Source organism: Mirounga angustirostris, unplaced genomic scaffold (assembly GCF_029215605.1).
Source record: "Mirounga angustirostris isolate CCGP_5_RB_7025 unplaced genomic scaffold, mMirAng1.0.hap1 SCAF_4, whole genome shotgun sequence".
Taxonomy (NCBI): Eukaryota; Metazoa; Chordata; class Mammalia; order Carnivora; family Phocidae; genus Mirounga; species Mirounga angustirostris.
The window spans coordinates 58,360,655-58,375,031 of record NW_026991712.1 but is presented as its reverse complement, the minus strand read 5'-3'; the positions used below and the strand labels follow the sequence as shown (position 1 = coordinate 58,375,031).

The following is a 14,377-nucleotide window of genomic DNA, read 5'->3' as shown; positions in this document are numbered from 1 at the left end:
CAGTTCTCAGAAGGAGTCAAGATTGCGAATTAGAAGACTCCTTGCTAGTCTGTTTGATGATCAGGCTGTAATGATGTCTCTACTGGATCCTACCCATGCTGCAAAATCCTACAAAGAGGTGGGTACCGCACAGAATGTGTTTCCATGGAATATCAGTCTGTATGCAACCATGGCCCACAGGAGTCCAACGTTTCTCAAGAAGGTTATAGAGTTATCCGTGGCATAGCCCCCCATCTCTTACTGCTTATATCAAGTAGTTAAATTTGCTAAGTATTAGCCTGTGTCTCAGAAGGTTTTCTGTTTTTCTAGGAGATGGCTATCCAGGGTGGTCCTGAGGATGGGTCAAAATCTATTGGAATATTTATTTATGAACTATTTTATGCTTCAACGACTACAGTATTGGGACAATAATGGCCACTGCTTTTTGAGCACTTACCATGTGCTATGCACTGTGCTAAGAGCTGTGTAAGTACTAACTCATTTAACCTTCAAAACAGCCCCATGATATAGGTAGAGATGAGGAAAACAACTCACAGAGCAGGTAGGAAACTTGCCCAAGGTCACACAACTGAGAAGCAACACAACTGGGATTTGAACCTAGGAAGTCTGGCACCAGAGTCCACAGCCTTAGCCACCAGCGTATCCTGTCTCAGTCAATAAGCTGGTGACTAAAATTCCAGATCCCAGTGTATTCAACAACCCGAAAAATGACGATTCTGACTCATACTAGATGTCTCGGTTGCCCACAACGAACACCACTTCAGTCTGGTTTTTCCCTCCAGTGTGTGCTTCGTTGTGAATATTCCTTTGAGTTTTCAAGTTATTTATAAACCTCTAACTTACACAGTGTCTATCTCAAAATTGTACGCAGTACTCCTTAGTTTTAAAGGTGGTTCATTAGCTACCTTCATGATGATTTTATCACTTCTAAACTGTCAAGAAAACAGTCGTCAGGAGTGTGAAAGGCAGTTTTGTGTTATGATCAGGAAAAGAAGGTTAACTGTTAAAATCTTCACATGAAGGTGCCAAGGCAATCTTTTTTTTTTTTAATAAAGCCTCATTTAAGGTCAGTGGATTTTTTTTTTTTAAAGATTTTATTTATTTATTCATGAGAGACAGAGAGAGAGAGAGGCAGAGGGAGAAGCAGGCTCCCAAAGAGCAGAGAGCCCGATGCGGGACTCGATCCCAGGACCCTGGGATCATGACCTGAGCCAAAGGCAGACGCTTAACCATCTGAGCCACTCAGGCGCCCCGGTGCCAAGGCAATCTTGACTTCCAGTTCCTGTCATGCACAGAGGCTGCAGAGGGCTAGGCCTCCTTTCTCCTGGGATGTGGAAGGGAGCCCTAGAGACCAGCCTACCAGGCTGCAGGATGCTTGGCTACCTCCAAGAATCAGATGGTTCTGCACGTAAGTAAAAAAGATACTTTTCCTAAATAAGGAGGCTGTGAATTTATCACACAGTAGTAACATTTCACAGACTGTGTGTAGGACACTGGGCCATTCACTTCCTCTTAGGCAGTTCTAGAGGTCAACTGAACCCCACTACTGGATACCGCAAGGTAGAAACTATATGGCCTTGCATTGTTTGAATTTCACCCTTGTAAATCAGGCAAACTAATCGACTTCGTTTGTCTTAAAAACCATTTATCCCCATGGAGGATGACTCTCAGGAAGTTAACGTAGTTAATCTGATTAATTTAGACGTAGATGATAAAAAAGATGAGAACCAGTGTTTGTAAATGTTAGCAAAATAAACCTAAGAAACAGCAAATGTAAGTTAATAAAAAAAGATGCATTTCAATTGTTTAACGTTGTTACTGTTCAAACCTGTTTTTTTCTTTTGTCTGTTCAGTTTAAGTTGGTCAACAAGAATATAATACAACTCTCTTAATCTGCACCTTTATGCAAATGTCTCAGAAATTAGTAAATATTGGGTCAGCTGTGGCTTCTTCCCTAAGCTGCACTTAACATGCAACACATCTGTTCCAAAAACATGTGACTAGGTCAACAGATCAGTTGGTCAATTTTTTATGAATAATTACTTAGCTTCAGGATTTTATAAATTCTATAGAATTTGATAAAGTATTAATTCCATATGTTATTCAAATCTCTACATGCTCATCAAATGACACTTATCAATAACAAATAGCGTTCTGGTTGACTAATTAAAACCCTTAAATGCTCAAGACTAATTGAAAATAAAACTAGCATTTACCAGAAAACTAAACTTTTAGAAGCACTTATACTGAGAAGTTAGAAGACCAAAGTAATTTTAAACAGTTGAAAAGAAAATGTTCTAGTGGCAAAGCCTAATTGAGTAAAATCCAAACTATTTAGGAGAATAATTCACAATAGCTACAAAAAATGTTCTTTTGTCTAAAGATGCTGACTGGAGTATCTATCTTTTCCTTCTCCTTCACTTTTAGTCTGTCTTTTTGGGTCTGAAATGAGTCTCTTCTAGGCACACAGACATAAATAAGTCTTGTTTTCTATCCATTCCTTTATGTCTTTTGTGAGGCTCAAGAGCATGGCTAAGAACCTAGCAACTGGTGGTGGAACTCTTTTCCCAGCTAGGGCTGTGAGAGGACCCGGCCCTTGTCAGTGCCCATGATTCCTTTCTAGGCAATCAATCAGAGAGTTAGCTACATGTGCTCCTCCAAAATTCATATGTTGAAACCCTAATCCCCAGTGTGATGGTATTTGGAGGGGGGCCCTGGGTCATGAGGGTGGAGCCCTCATGAGGGGATTAGTGCCCTTGTAGGAGACATGAGAGAGCGTGCTGTTTCTCTCAGCCCTGGGAGGGTACAGCAAGAAGGCCTATGAACCAGGAATTGGGTTCTTACCAGACATCAAGTCTGTGGCACCTTGATCTTGGGACTCCCAGCCTCCAGAATTAGAAGAAAGAAGAAATTTTGTTGTTTAAGCCACCCAGTTTATGGCATTTTTGTCATAGCAGCTCAAACTAAGCTACCACAAAATTTACCAAGAAGTGTGGGGAAAGGCTTGCTAACACATGATTCAGTAACAAGCTGGCTACCTGAATGATATTTAAGATGGGTGACTGAGGGGACAGGAACAAATTTCTGCCCCAAGAGCTCTTTGCTGTCTCAGGCTACAAATGTGCTAAGCTCTATCCTACGTAGTCCTATGCTCGTCAGGACTTTTGCCAGACAAGCTGTCATCAAGATGCAAGTCACCCTACGCTGCTACCTGAAGGAACCAAAAGGAAGCAAAAAAACACATCGTGCACAACTTACTGAATTGGCTTCTTTTTCCAAAGAAGGGCATGAATCGTTGCTTGCTGGATTCTTTGGTATAGCAAGTTCAGACTTCTTAGCTTTTGGCTCAGCTTTGCTTTCTTTGGCAACTGGTTTTGTCACAGATTTAGGGGGACTCCATTTGTTGGGTGCTGGCTTGTGCACCAGCGCTGAGGAAGACGGGCTTGATCCTTCCTCTTCCTCCACGTCTTCTGGGGGGTGCTGGGGGGCGTTCAGTTTCACATAGTAGCCGTGGTACTGAGAATGCAGTTCCCCATTACTGGGGTTGGGGATGTGGTGGCGGCCAGAGTACTTGGACGTGGGCACCATGGCTCCCACCTCCTTTGTGGGAGCCTTTGACATCAAAGGCTTATTGATGATGGCTGTCACCTGCTCATCAGCCACACTCCGTTTGTCTTGGTTGAGTCTTGCCCCTGAGCTGGGGTTCTGCTTCTTTGTGGGTTTTGGGGAGGAGGGCTGGGCAGAGTGGCTTTGTTTGGGACTTGCTTCAGGAGACCTGGGGGGTGTCGTGCCTTTGCGATAAAAATGAGGAGATTCCTTTGGTGTAGGTGGCTTTTCTGGTACTTTTTCTTCTGGATTTTCTTTAGCATCTACACCTTCCTGAAATCTCTGTTTGATATAATCTGGGCCTGGGGAAAAATTGACAACAGAAGGAAGGTAATAAAAAAGATAAGGCATAAAGGCTTGTTCCTTCTGGCTATCTATATGCATTTTTGCTACGTCAGATTAGCCATTCCTTTTTTTTTTCTTTTAAAAATATTGCCAAGGCTTGGATTAAACATAAGCACATCTCATTTCTGAGGGGAAAAGATTATTTGTTGCAGAAAAAGTTAATATTTACCATTATTTATACTATTTTGATAGCCGTAAAGGTTAAACAGTTCTGACTTCCTAATAATTGCATCATTCCTGCCTGCTTGCCGAACACTGAGGTGAAATTCATGTTGATGGAGCACTGGTGATAACACCATAATTAAGCTACATATTCAAATTTTGCAGAGTAACTAAAACACAAAGTACACACTCAAGCTGACTCTTGTATGTTTAGTAGATTAAAATATTTAAATTACTTAATAAATTAACACCTAACAGAGCATCTACTGTATAAGTAAGAATAGAACCTGCAGATGACATTTGTAATGCTACTTCATCAAAGGATCATTTTTTATTTTTATTTTTTAAAGATTTGAGAGTTGGGGGAAGGGGCAGAGGGAGAAAAAGACTTCCCACTGAGCAGGGAGCCTGATGTGGGGCTTGAGCCCAGGACCTGAGCTGAAGGCAGATGCTTAACTCCTTGAGCCACCCAGGTGCCCCATCAAAATATCATTTAAACCTCCTGGAGTCCTTCAACAGCTTCTGCAAGCATCAAAGTCATGACAAGGCAGTTGTCTTTTGACACACTAGTCCCTGGATTTTTTTTTTTCTTTTTCTAAATACTTTAGGATTGTTTATAACAAACATGTTATTTTTCTAAATGGAAACATTTTCATTTAAAGAAAGGGGCCCTGATATAAGTGTTGCTACATGGACTTTTTTTTGTTTTCATTGGCATGGAGTATCTTTTCCTACCCCTTCATTTTCAGTCTCTCTCCTTAGGTCTGAAGTGAGTCTCTTGTTGGCATATATAGATAGGTCTTGTTTTCTATCCATTCCTTCATTCTATGTCTTTCAACTGGAGCATTTAGACCATTTACTTTTAAAATAATTATTGACAGATATGTACTTATAAAAAAGCTGGGGAAGCAATACTTATATCAGACAAAATAGACTTAAAGACACAACGAAGGGCTTTACGTAATGATAAAGGGATCAATCCAACAAGAGGATCTAAAAATCTAACTGTAAAGATCTATGCATCCAACACTGGAATACCTAAATACATAAAGCAAATATTAACAGATAGTTATTTTCTGCCTGGATGATCTACCAATTGATGTAAGTGGGTGTTAAAGTCTCCTACTATTATTAGATTACTGTCATTTTCTCCCTTTAGAAGGGAGCAGTGCCTTTGAATGATACATTAGACCAGATGGACTTAACAGATTATATACAGAACATCCCATCCAAACCCAGCAGAATATACATTCTTTTCAAGTGCACATGGTACATTCTCTAGGCTAGATCACATGTTAGGCCATAAAACAAGTCTCAATAAATTTAAGAAGACTGAAATCCTATCATGCATCATTTCTGACCACAACAGTTTGAAACTAGAAATCAATTATAAGAAAAAAAAAACTCGAAAAAAACACATGTGGAGACTAAACAACATGCTACTCAACAAACAAAAATAAAAACACAGTGATCTAGATCTTTGGGATGCCCTAAAGGGACATCTATGAGGGAAATGTACAGCAAATACAGGTGTACCTCAAGAAAAATCTCAATCTAACCTTATACCTACAGGAACTAGAAAAAAAGAGAAAAAGCTCAAAGTTGGTAGAAGGAAGGAAATAATAGAGTAAAAACACAATAGAAAAAAATGAAACAAAATTGACATTTAGCCAGACTCATTAAGAAAAATGGCAAAATAAAATCAGAAACAAAGGAAAACAGCCAGCACCATAGAAATACAAAAGAGACTACTACAAAAATTATATGCCAACAAATTGGATAATCTAGAAGAAATGAATAAATTCCTAAAAACAATCTTCCAAAACTGAATCAGGAAAAAATAGAAAAATCTGAACATATCAATTACTAGTAATGAAATTGAATTGGTAATCAAAAACTCCCAACAAATAGAAGTCCAGGACCAGATGGATTCACAGGTGAATTCTATCAAACATCTAAAGAAGAGTTAATACCTAGTCTCCTCAAATTATTCCAAAAAACAGAAGAGGAAGTAAAGCTTCCAAATTTATTCTACAAGGCCAGCATTACCCTCATACAAAAACCAGAGACATTATAAAAAAAAAAAAACTACAGTCCAATAGCTCTGATGTACACAGGTGCAAGTTCCCAATAAAATATCAGCAAACCTCATTTAACAATACATGAAATGAATCATTCGCCATGATCAACTGGGATTTATTTTGGGGATGCAAAGGACGGTTCAATGTTTGCAAATCAAGCCATGTGACACACTACATTAACAAAATGAAGTATAAAAATCATATGATCATCTCAATAGATGCATAAAAAGCATTTATCAAAACTCATCATTTAATCATGATAAAAATTCTCAACAAAGTGAGTTTAGAGGGAACATACCTCAACATAATAAAGGCCACATATGACAAGCCCAGAGCTAACATCATATTCAGTGGTGAAAAACTAAGAGCTTTTCCTCTAACATCAGAAATAAGAATGTCCACTCTTGCCACTTCTATTTAACATAGTTCTGGAAGTTCTAGCTGCAGCAATTGGACAAGAAAAAGAAATAAAGGCATACAAATTAAGGAAAAAGTAAACTATTTGCAAAAGACAAGATACTATATATAGAAAACCCTAGAGGAACCTGGGTGGCTCAGTTGGTTAAGTGTCCAGCTCTTGGTTTTGGCTCAGGTCATGATCTCATGGGTCATGAGATCAAGCCCTGTGTTGGGCTCTGCACTCAGCAGAGAGTCTGCTTGAAGATTCTCTCCCTCTGCCCCTCCCCCCACTCACGAGCTCTCTAAAATAAATAAAATCTTATTTAAAAAAGGAAAACCCTAAATACTCCACCAAGAAACTATTAGAATAAATGAATTTGGAAGTTGCAGGATACAAAATTGATATATGGCAATCTGTTGTATTTCCATACACTAATAACAAAGTGGCAGAAAGAAATTAAGAAAACAATCCCATTTACAATTGCACCAAAAACACTGATGGAAGAAATTGAAGATGCCACAAATGGAAAGACATTCCATGCTCATGGATTGAAAGAATTAATGTTGTTAAAATGCCCATTCTATCCAAAGCAATCTACAGATTCAATACAATCCCTATCAGAATACCAATAGCATTTTTCACAGAACTAGAACAAAAATAATCCTGAAATTTGTATGGAACTACCAAAGACCCTTTATAGCCAAACCAGCCTTGAAAAAGAAAAACAAAGCTTGGAGGTATCACAATCCCAGATTTCAAGATATACTATAAAGCTACAGTAATCCAAATAGTATTGTACTGGCACAAAAATAGATCAATGGAACAGAATAGAGAGCCGAGAAATAAATCCATGCTTATATGGTCAATTACACTATGACAAAGGAGGCAAGAATATACAATAAGGAAAAGACAGTCCCTTCAATAAATGGTTGTTGGGAAAACTGGACACCTACATGCAAAAGGATTCTTACACCATACACAAAAATAAAAATGGATTAAAGACCTAAATGTGAGACCTGAAACCATAAAGCTCCTAGAAGAAAACGTAGGCAATAATCTTGTTTGACAGCAGCCCTAGCAACATTTTTCTAGATAGGTCTCCTCAGGCAAGGGAAACAAAAGCAAAAATAAACTACTGAGACTACACCAAAATAAAGAGCTTTTGCAAAGAAAAACCAACAAATCAAAAAGGCAACTTACTAAGTGGGAGAAGATATTTGCAAATGATATATCCAATAAGGGGTTAATGTCTAAAACATGCAAGAACGAATGCAACTCAACACGAAAAAAACCCCACAATCTGACTGAAAAATGGGCAGAGGACCTGAACAGACATTTTCCCAAAGAAGGCATACAGATGGCCCACAGACACATGGAAAAATCCTAAGCATCACTAATCATCAGGGAAATGCAAATCAAGTCCACAATGAGATATCACTTTACATCTGTCAGAATGGCTGGTATTAGACGAGAAATAAGTACTGGCGAGGATATGGAGAAAAAGGAACCTTTGTGCACTGTTGGTGGAAATGTAAATTGGTGTAGCCACTGTGGAAAACAGCATGGAGGTTCCTCAAAAAATTAACAGTAGCATATTATCTAGTATTCCATTATTGGGTATTTAGCCAAAGAAAATGACAATACTAATCTGAACAGATCTATGTACCCCTATGTTTATTGCAGCATTACTTACAATAATCAAGATATGGAAAGCAACCCAAGTGCCCTTGATAGATGAATGGACAAAAAAGATGTATATACACACAACGAAGTGTTACTCAGCAATGAAAAAGGCAATTTTTGCCATTTGTGACAACATGGATGGACCTAGAGGGTATTATCCAAATGAAGTAAGTCAGAGAAAGACAAATACCACATAATTTCATTTATATGTAGGATCTAAAAAGCAAAACAAACAAAAAGCAGAAATAGATTCATAAATATGGAGAATTGATGGTTGCCAGAGGGGAGGGAGGTGGAGGGATGGGCAAAATGGATGAAGGTGAGTGGAAGGTACAAGCTTCCAGTTATGAAATGAGTAAGTCATGGGGATGAAAGGTACAGCATAGGGAATACAGTCAATGGTATTGTAATAGGGTGACAGATGGTCGCTACACTTGTAGTGAGCAGAGCATAACTGTACAAACTTGTGGAATCACCAAGCTGTACACCTGAAACTAAAGTAACATCTGGCGGGGCACCTGGGTGGCTCAGCCAGTTAAGTGTCTGGCTCTTGATTTCGGCTTAGGTCATGATCTCAGGGTCATGAGACCGAGCCCCACGTCAGGCTCCATGCTCAGCAAAGAGTCTGATTAAGATTCTCTCTCCCTTGGGCCCTCCTGTCCCTGCTCCCACTCACTTTCTCTAAAATAAATAAATAAAAAAGTTCAACGAAGTTACATTTGGTGTGTCAAGTATACTTCAATTAAAAAAAAATGGTACGGGGCGCCTGGGTGGCTCAGATGGTTAAGCGTCTGCCTTCGGCTCAGGTCATGATCCCAGGGTTCTGGGATCGAGTCCTGCATTGGGCTCCCTGCTAGGCGGGGAGCCTGCTTCTCCCTCTGCCTCTGCCTCTCTCTCTCTGACTTTCATGAATAAATAAATAAAACATTTAAAAAAAAATTTAAAAAAAAATGGTACATTGTAGTGTTATGTGGGAGTTTTTGAAGGAGTGAAGAGTAACGACCCAGACTATGCAGCACAAGATGGTACAGGCCTTGAGTTTATGAATGTCAGTGGTCCAGGCAGTGGGAAAACCCTGGGGCTGTCCCAGACAGCACTCCAAGGCAGCAAGCACCCTCTCTGTAGGCACTTCACCTCTCAGCTCCTCCCCCATAAGCAGGCCACGTATATCCTTTGGCCACCACTCCACCTATCAGCCACTTTCATCTCATGAGGTCAAGTCAAGGTCACACAATGCAGGTGGCCCTATTCTCTGCAAATGGGCAAGAGCTGACAACATCATCTCTTGAGAATACAGGGAGAAACCACCCCACCAATTTGTTTACAGAAACTGGCATCTGTTCACTTTCCTTCCTGCCCCCTACTCCCACCCCTCACCCCAAACTTGGAAGATTTACAGAGGAGCTGAAGAACAATTATCCTTAAGAGTTAAAATACATACTGCTTACTTATACTTTTAATTGCTCTTCCTTTGGTGGTCTGAGTAGTAACTTAGTGTTCTGAGACCGCTATTTATACAAGGTATTTTCCACAATTTAAAGCTTCACCAAAATCTTAGGAAGCAGGCATTATTATCCCAATTTACTGAAGTGAAAATAGCTATAGTAGCTGAAAACCAAAAATCACACAGCTTCTGTGCATCCTTAAAATAAAATATAATACAACATGTATATGTAATCTTTTAAGCCAAAAATGAGAATTCCCAAAGACCCATAATTGTAGGTTATGTTCAGGGCCCAAAACATAACAAACAGTATTATCCCACTTTCCATCCAAACAGGATAAGATCATATGTCAACAACTGCGATTTCCTTTCTGGACTTGTAAGCTCCCCCAAATGCTACCACCCCTTTAAATTTGGCTAATTTTCTTTGAAAGTATGAATTCCTGGCCCAAAGAAAGGTATCTCAGTGCCCTAAAGGAAAAGGGGCATCTGCCAGTCATTCAAAAGGTGATGATTTTCCTGTTTCTGACTTCTCTGTTGGTGCTGGGACCGGCACATACCAGCAAGAGAAAAAAGTAGCAGCACCAGAAAGTGCTGTTCTTTCATCAACAGACTTGCCCCTACTTTAAAAAACCCATTAAGGTCATTCATACTGGTCTTCCATGGAGAAGAACCTCATCAATCTATGGCACAAAATCCCTCCTCCCTTCCTGTGATAAGAGATAGTATCTGATACAGTTTGATGCAGTGTGTTGCTTACATATTTTTTTTTTCTCAACCCTTCTACCCCAAATTTCATCAGAGTTGATTTTACTTGTACTTCACTGTTACTCAATTTTACAGCATTATTGAAATACAGAAATTACAAGGTACTTTTAATGTCTTCAATCTAAGGGGTAGGAACAAAAGTTATTTTTGCAAATCTAAAGATAAAGGCACATTAAAAGCTAATATTTAACTTAAGTACCTATAACCTATACAGAAAAGAGCTGGGGGGGTGGGAATGGACTCTGGTGAACATGATTAGTTATACATTCTTAAAGCTATGAGGAAAAGATAGAGAGTCATTGAACTATGAGAAATAAAGCTGTCACAGAGCCCATGTGCTTCATTTTGAAAATATGAGACCATAATAGTGCAGCTTACAAATTTAGGACTTATCCAAATTTGTAAGGAAGAAAGTAAACTGTCAGTATTTGCAGATAACATCATGCTATATAATATATACAGAAAACCCTAAAGACTACACCAAAAAACTATTAGAATGAATAAATGAATTCAGTAAAGTTGCAGAATACAAAATTAATATACAGAAATCTGTTGTGTTTCTATACACTAATAGTGAAGTGGCAGAAAGAGAAATTAAGAAACAATCCCATTTACAACTGCATCAAAAATAATAAAATTAGGAATAAACCTAGGAATAAACCAAGGAGGTGAAAGACCTATATTCTGAAGACTATAAGACACTGATGAAGGACACCGAGGATGACACAAATGTAAAGATATTCCACGCTCATGGACTGGAAGAATCAGAAGCATTAAAATATGCATACTACCCAAAGCAATCTCTAGATCCCTACCAAAACACCAATAGTATTTTTCACAGAACCAGAATAGTCCTAAAATTTGTATGGAATCACAAAAGACTTCAAATGGCTAAAGCAATCTTGAAAAAGAACAAAAAATCTGGAGGTATCACAATCCAGATTTCAGGTTATACTACAAAGCTAGAATAAGCAAAACAGTATGGGACTGGCACAAAAAGAAACACAGAGATCAGTGGAATGGAATAGAGAGCCCAGAAATAAACTCATGCTTGTATAGTCAATCTATGGCGAAGGAGGCAAGAATATGCAATGAGGAAAAGACAGTCCCTTCAATCAGTGGTGCTGGGAAACTGGACCACTATCTTATATCATACATGAAAATAAACTCAAAATGGATTAAAGACCTAAGCATCAGACCTGAAACCATAAAACCACTAAAACAGGCAATAACCTCTTGGACATCAGCCTTAGCAAAATTTTTCTAGATAGGTCTCCTCGGGCAAGGAAAACAAAAGCAAAAATAAACTATTGGGACTACACCAAAATAAAAAGCTTTTGCACAGAGAGGAAACCACCAACAAATGAAAAGGCAACCTACTGTATGGGAGAAGGTATTTGCAATTGATATGTCTGATAAGGGGGTTAGTATCAAATATATAAAGAACTCATACAACTCAACACCAAAAACCCCAAATAATCTGATTTAAAAAACTGGCAGAGGACCCGAACAAACATTTTTCCAAAGAATATATGGAGATGGCCAACAGATACCTGAAAAGATACTCGGGATCACTAACCATCAAGGGAATACAAATTAAAACCACAAGGAGATATCACCTCCCACTGGTCAGAATAGCTAGCTGGTATGAAAAAGACGAGAAATAATGAATGTTGAAGGTGTGGAGAAAAGGGAACCCTTGTACACTATTTTGGTGGAAATGTAAATTGGTTCAGCCGTTGGAAAACAGTATGGAGGTCCCTCAAAATTTAAAAATAGAAATACCAAACATTATGGTATTTCCACTGCTGCGTATTTACCGCAAGAAAGCAGAAACACTAATTCAAAAAGATCCATGCACCCCGATGCTTACTGCAGCATTTGTAACAGCCAAGATATGGAAGCAACGTAAGTGTCCATTTATATATGAATGAAGAATATGTGGTATACACATGTGCGTGCATGTGCACGTGCACACACTCGCTGGAATATTACTCAACCATAAAAAAGAATGAGTTCTTGCCATTTATGACAATAATGGATAGACCCAGTATTACGCTAAGTGAAATACATCAGCTTTGGGAAGACAAATACCATATGATTTCACTTATATGTGGAATCTAAAAAACAAAACTAACAACAAAAATCCAGAAACAGACTCATAAGTACAGAGAATTGGTGGTTGCCAGAGAGAAAGGGGATTGGCAAAATAGGTGAAGGCGCTGAAGAGGTAAAAACTAAATAAGTGAAGGGGATGAAAAGTACAACATAGGGAATATAGTCAATAATATTGTAGTAACTTTGTAATAGCTTCGGAAGGTAACATACACTTAAGGGGAGCATTGCATAATGCACAGAAGTGTCAAATCACAGTATTGTATACCTGTGACAAATGTTGTATATCAAGCATACCTCAATTTAAAAAAAAGGAATTTACTAGAATGGTGGACATACATTCTAGTACTTTCATATTTAAAAAAATTCTCAGCTTTACCGTGCATTAATAAATGGCTAGAGAAGAAAATAAATGTACTCTAAAGCAGGGGCTCCATATCTGCTGTCTGTCAGAGGCACTGGGGTGCAATTCCCAGAGACTTTAAGTATGAGTCGAAGCCTTGAAGTCTTGATGTTTAACACATGCTCCAGGTGATTCTAATGTACCCAGATAGAGCCATTTAAAAGCATGCAAAAAAAAAAAAATAGGTGGGCCTAACTCCAGGTGGCATGGTTCCAACATGGGGTGGCCATGTGGGGACGGGCCAGCTAAGGGAGGATAAACAGTTCAATATTCCGGAGTATGACTGAACGCTTTTTGAACAAGACCTATAACGCTGAGGACAGAAGTTTTTTCCTGGACTCTCTTCTTGGAAGGCACATGTGCTTGCTACTTGTTCTGACACAACTGTGTGTGAGTGGGGCCATGCCAGCAACACAGAGCAGATGACACGCAGCAGTTCACTACAAAGACTAGTCAGGATATTGCCAGCGAGCAAGACTACGATGTATGTTGATGGTTGTTGTAGGAAGCGTTTTCATCCATCTTTACAGACCGTCTCTCTGAATCCTAAGGGACTTCTCCCCCTGGGGATTCATGTTAGGAAAAAGTCAGATACAAGTCACCTGCTCGCTGGCATGCCACACAACACGAAGCCACATTCAGCACATGTCATCCACCAACACTGAGAGGCTCCTTGTCACAGTTGGCATGAAAGCTCTGAACAGATAATGGCAGATGGTTAACAGCAGGGGATGCGACTAGTTCCTCCTAGGTGAGCCTTGGTGGGCTGGCTGTGGGCAGAAGGAGCACCATGAAGATTCCCCAAAACAAATGTCGACAAGGGTAGGGCTCATGGCAAGTGCTTTGTAGTAACACTGGAAGTCATTAAATAGAAATTGGATATTTTCTACGGAGATTGCCAGTCAGGAGAAGAGGACCAGATTGAAAGATTCTAAAAAGGTGATATAACCAGCAGCACAATTACTTTTATGTTCTACGTGGAAAGAATGCCCCTTTCCTACAGGACTTCAGAGTCCCATCTATAAAAATACTGCCTCTTCTATGAACATGGCCAGAGGGCTCTTGCCTGCAAGCTGGGGGACCTCCATTCTGGTGTCTTGCACAGGGCGGGCACTCAACACACATTTGTGGGGCTGAAAATACTGAAATAAGTGGTAGGAGTAACCAGCAAACTCATGAATTATTAATTTCATGTCAACTAGTGGATTATTCCATTTCCCCTTTTCCATGGAAAAAATGTATTCTGAATTTTGGGTTTTGGAAAGTGAGTTTAGAAGTCCTCTGTTCCAGGATACCTCCCTTAACCAAAAATACTACATATTAATGATAAGCTTAGTTATATAATGAAAATATGCTTTGATTTCTAAAGA

At 39.2% G+C, this 14,377-nt stretch overlaps 1 protein-coding gene across 5 annotated transcripts in view; it reads right to left on the bottom strand.

The window, feature by feature from the left end:
• The window catches only part of JPH1 (junctophilin 1), a 79,789-nt gene that overhangs the window by 5,584 nt on the left and 59,828 nt on the right, over positions 1 to 14,377 (bottom strand). For all 5 annotated transcript variants that reach the window (XM_045896372.3, XM_045896376.3, XM_045896375.3 and 2 more), the window contains exon 4: positions 3,259 to 3,908. In XM_045896372.3, the coding sequence (XP_045752328.1) occupies positions 3,259 to 3,908 (650 nt within the window). The remainder of the gene's footprint in view (positions 1 to 3,258; positions 3,909 to 14,377) is intronic.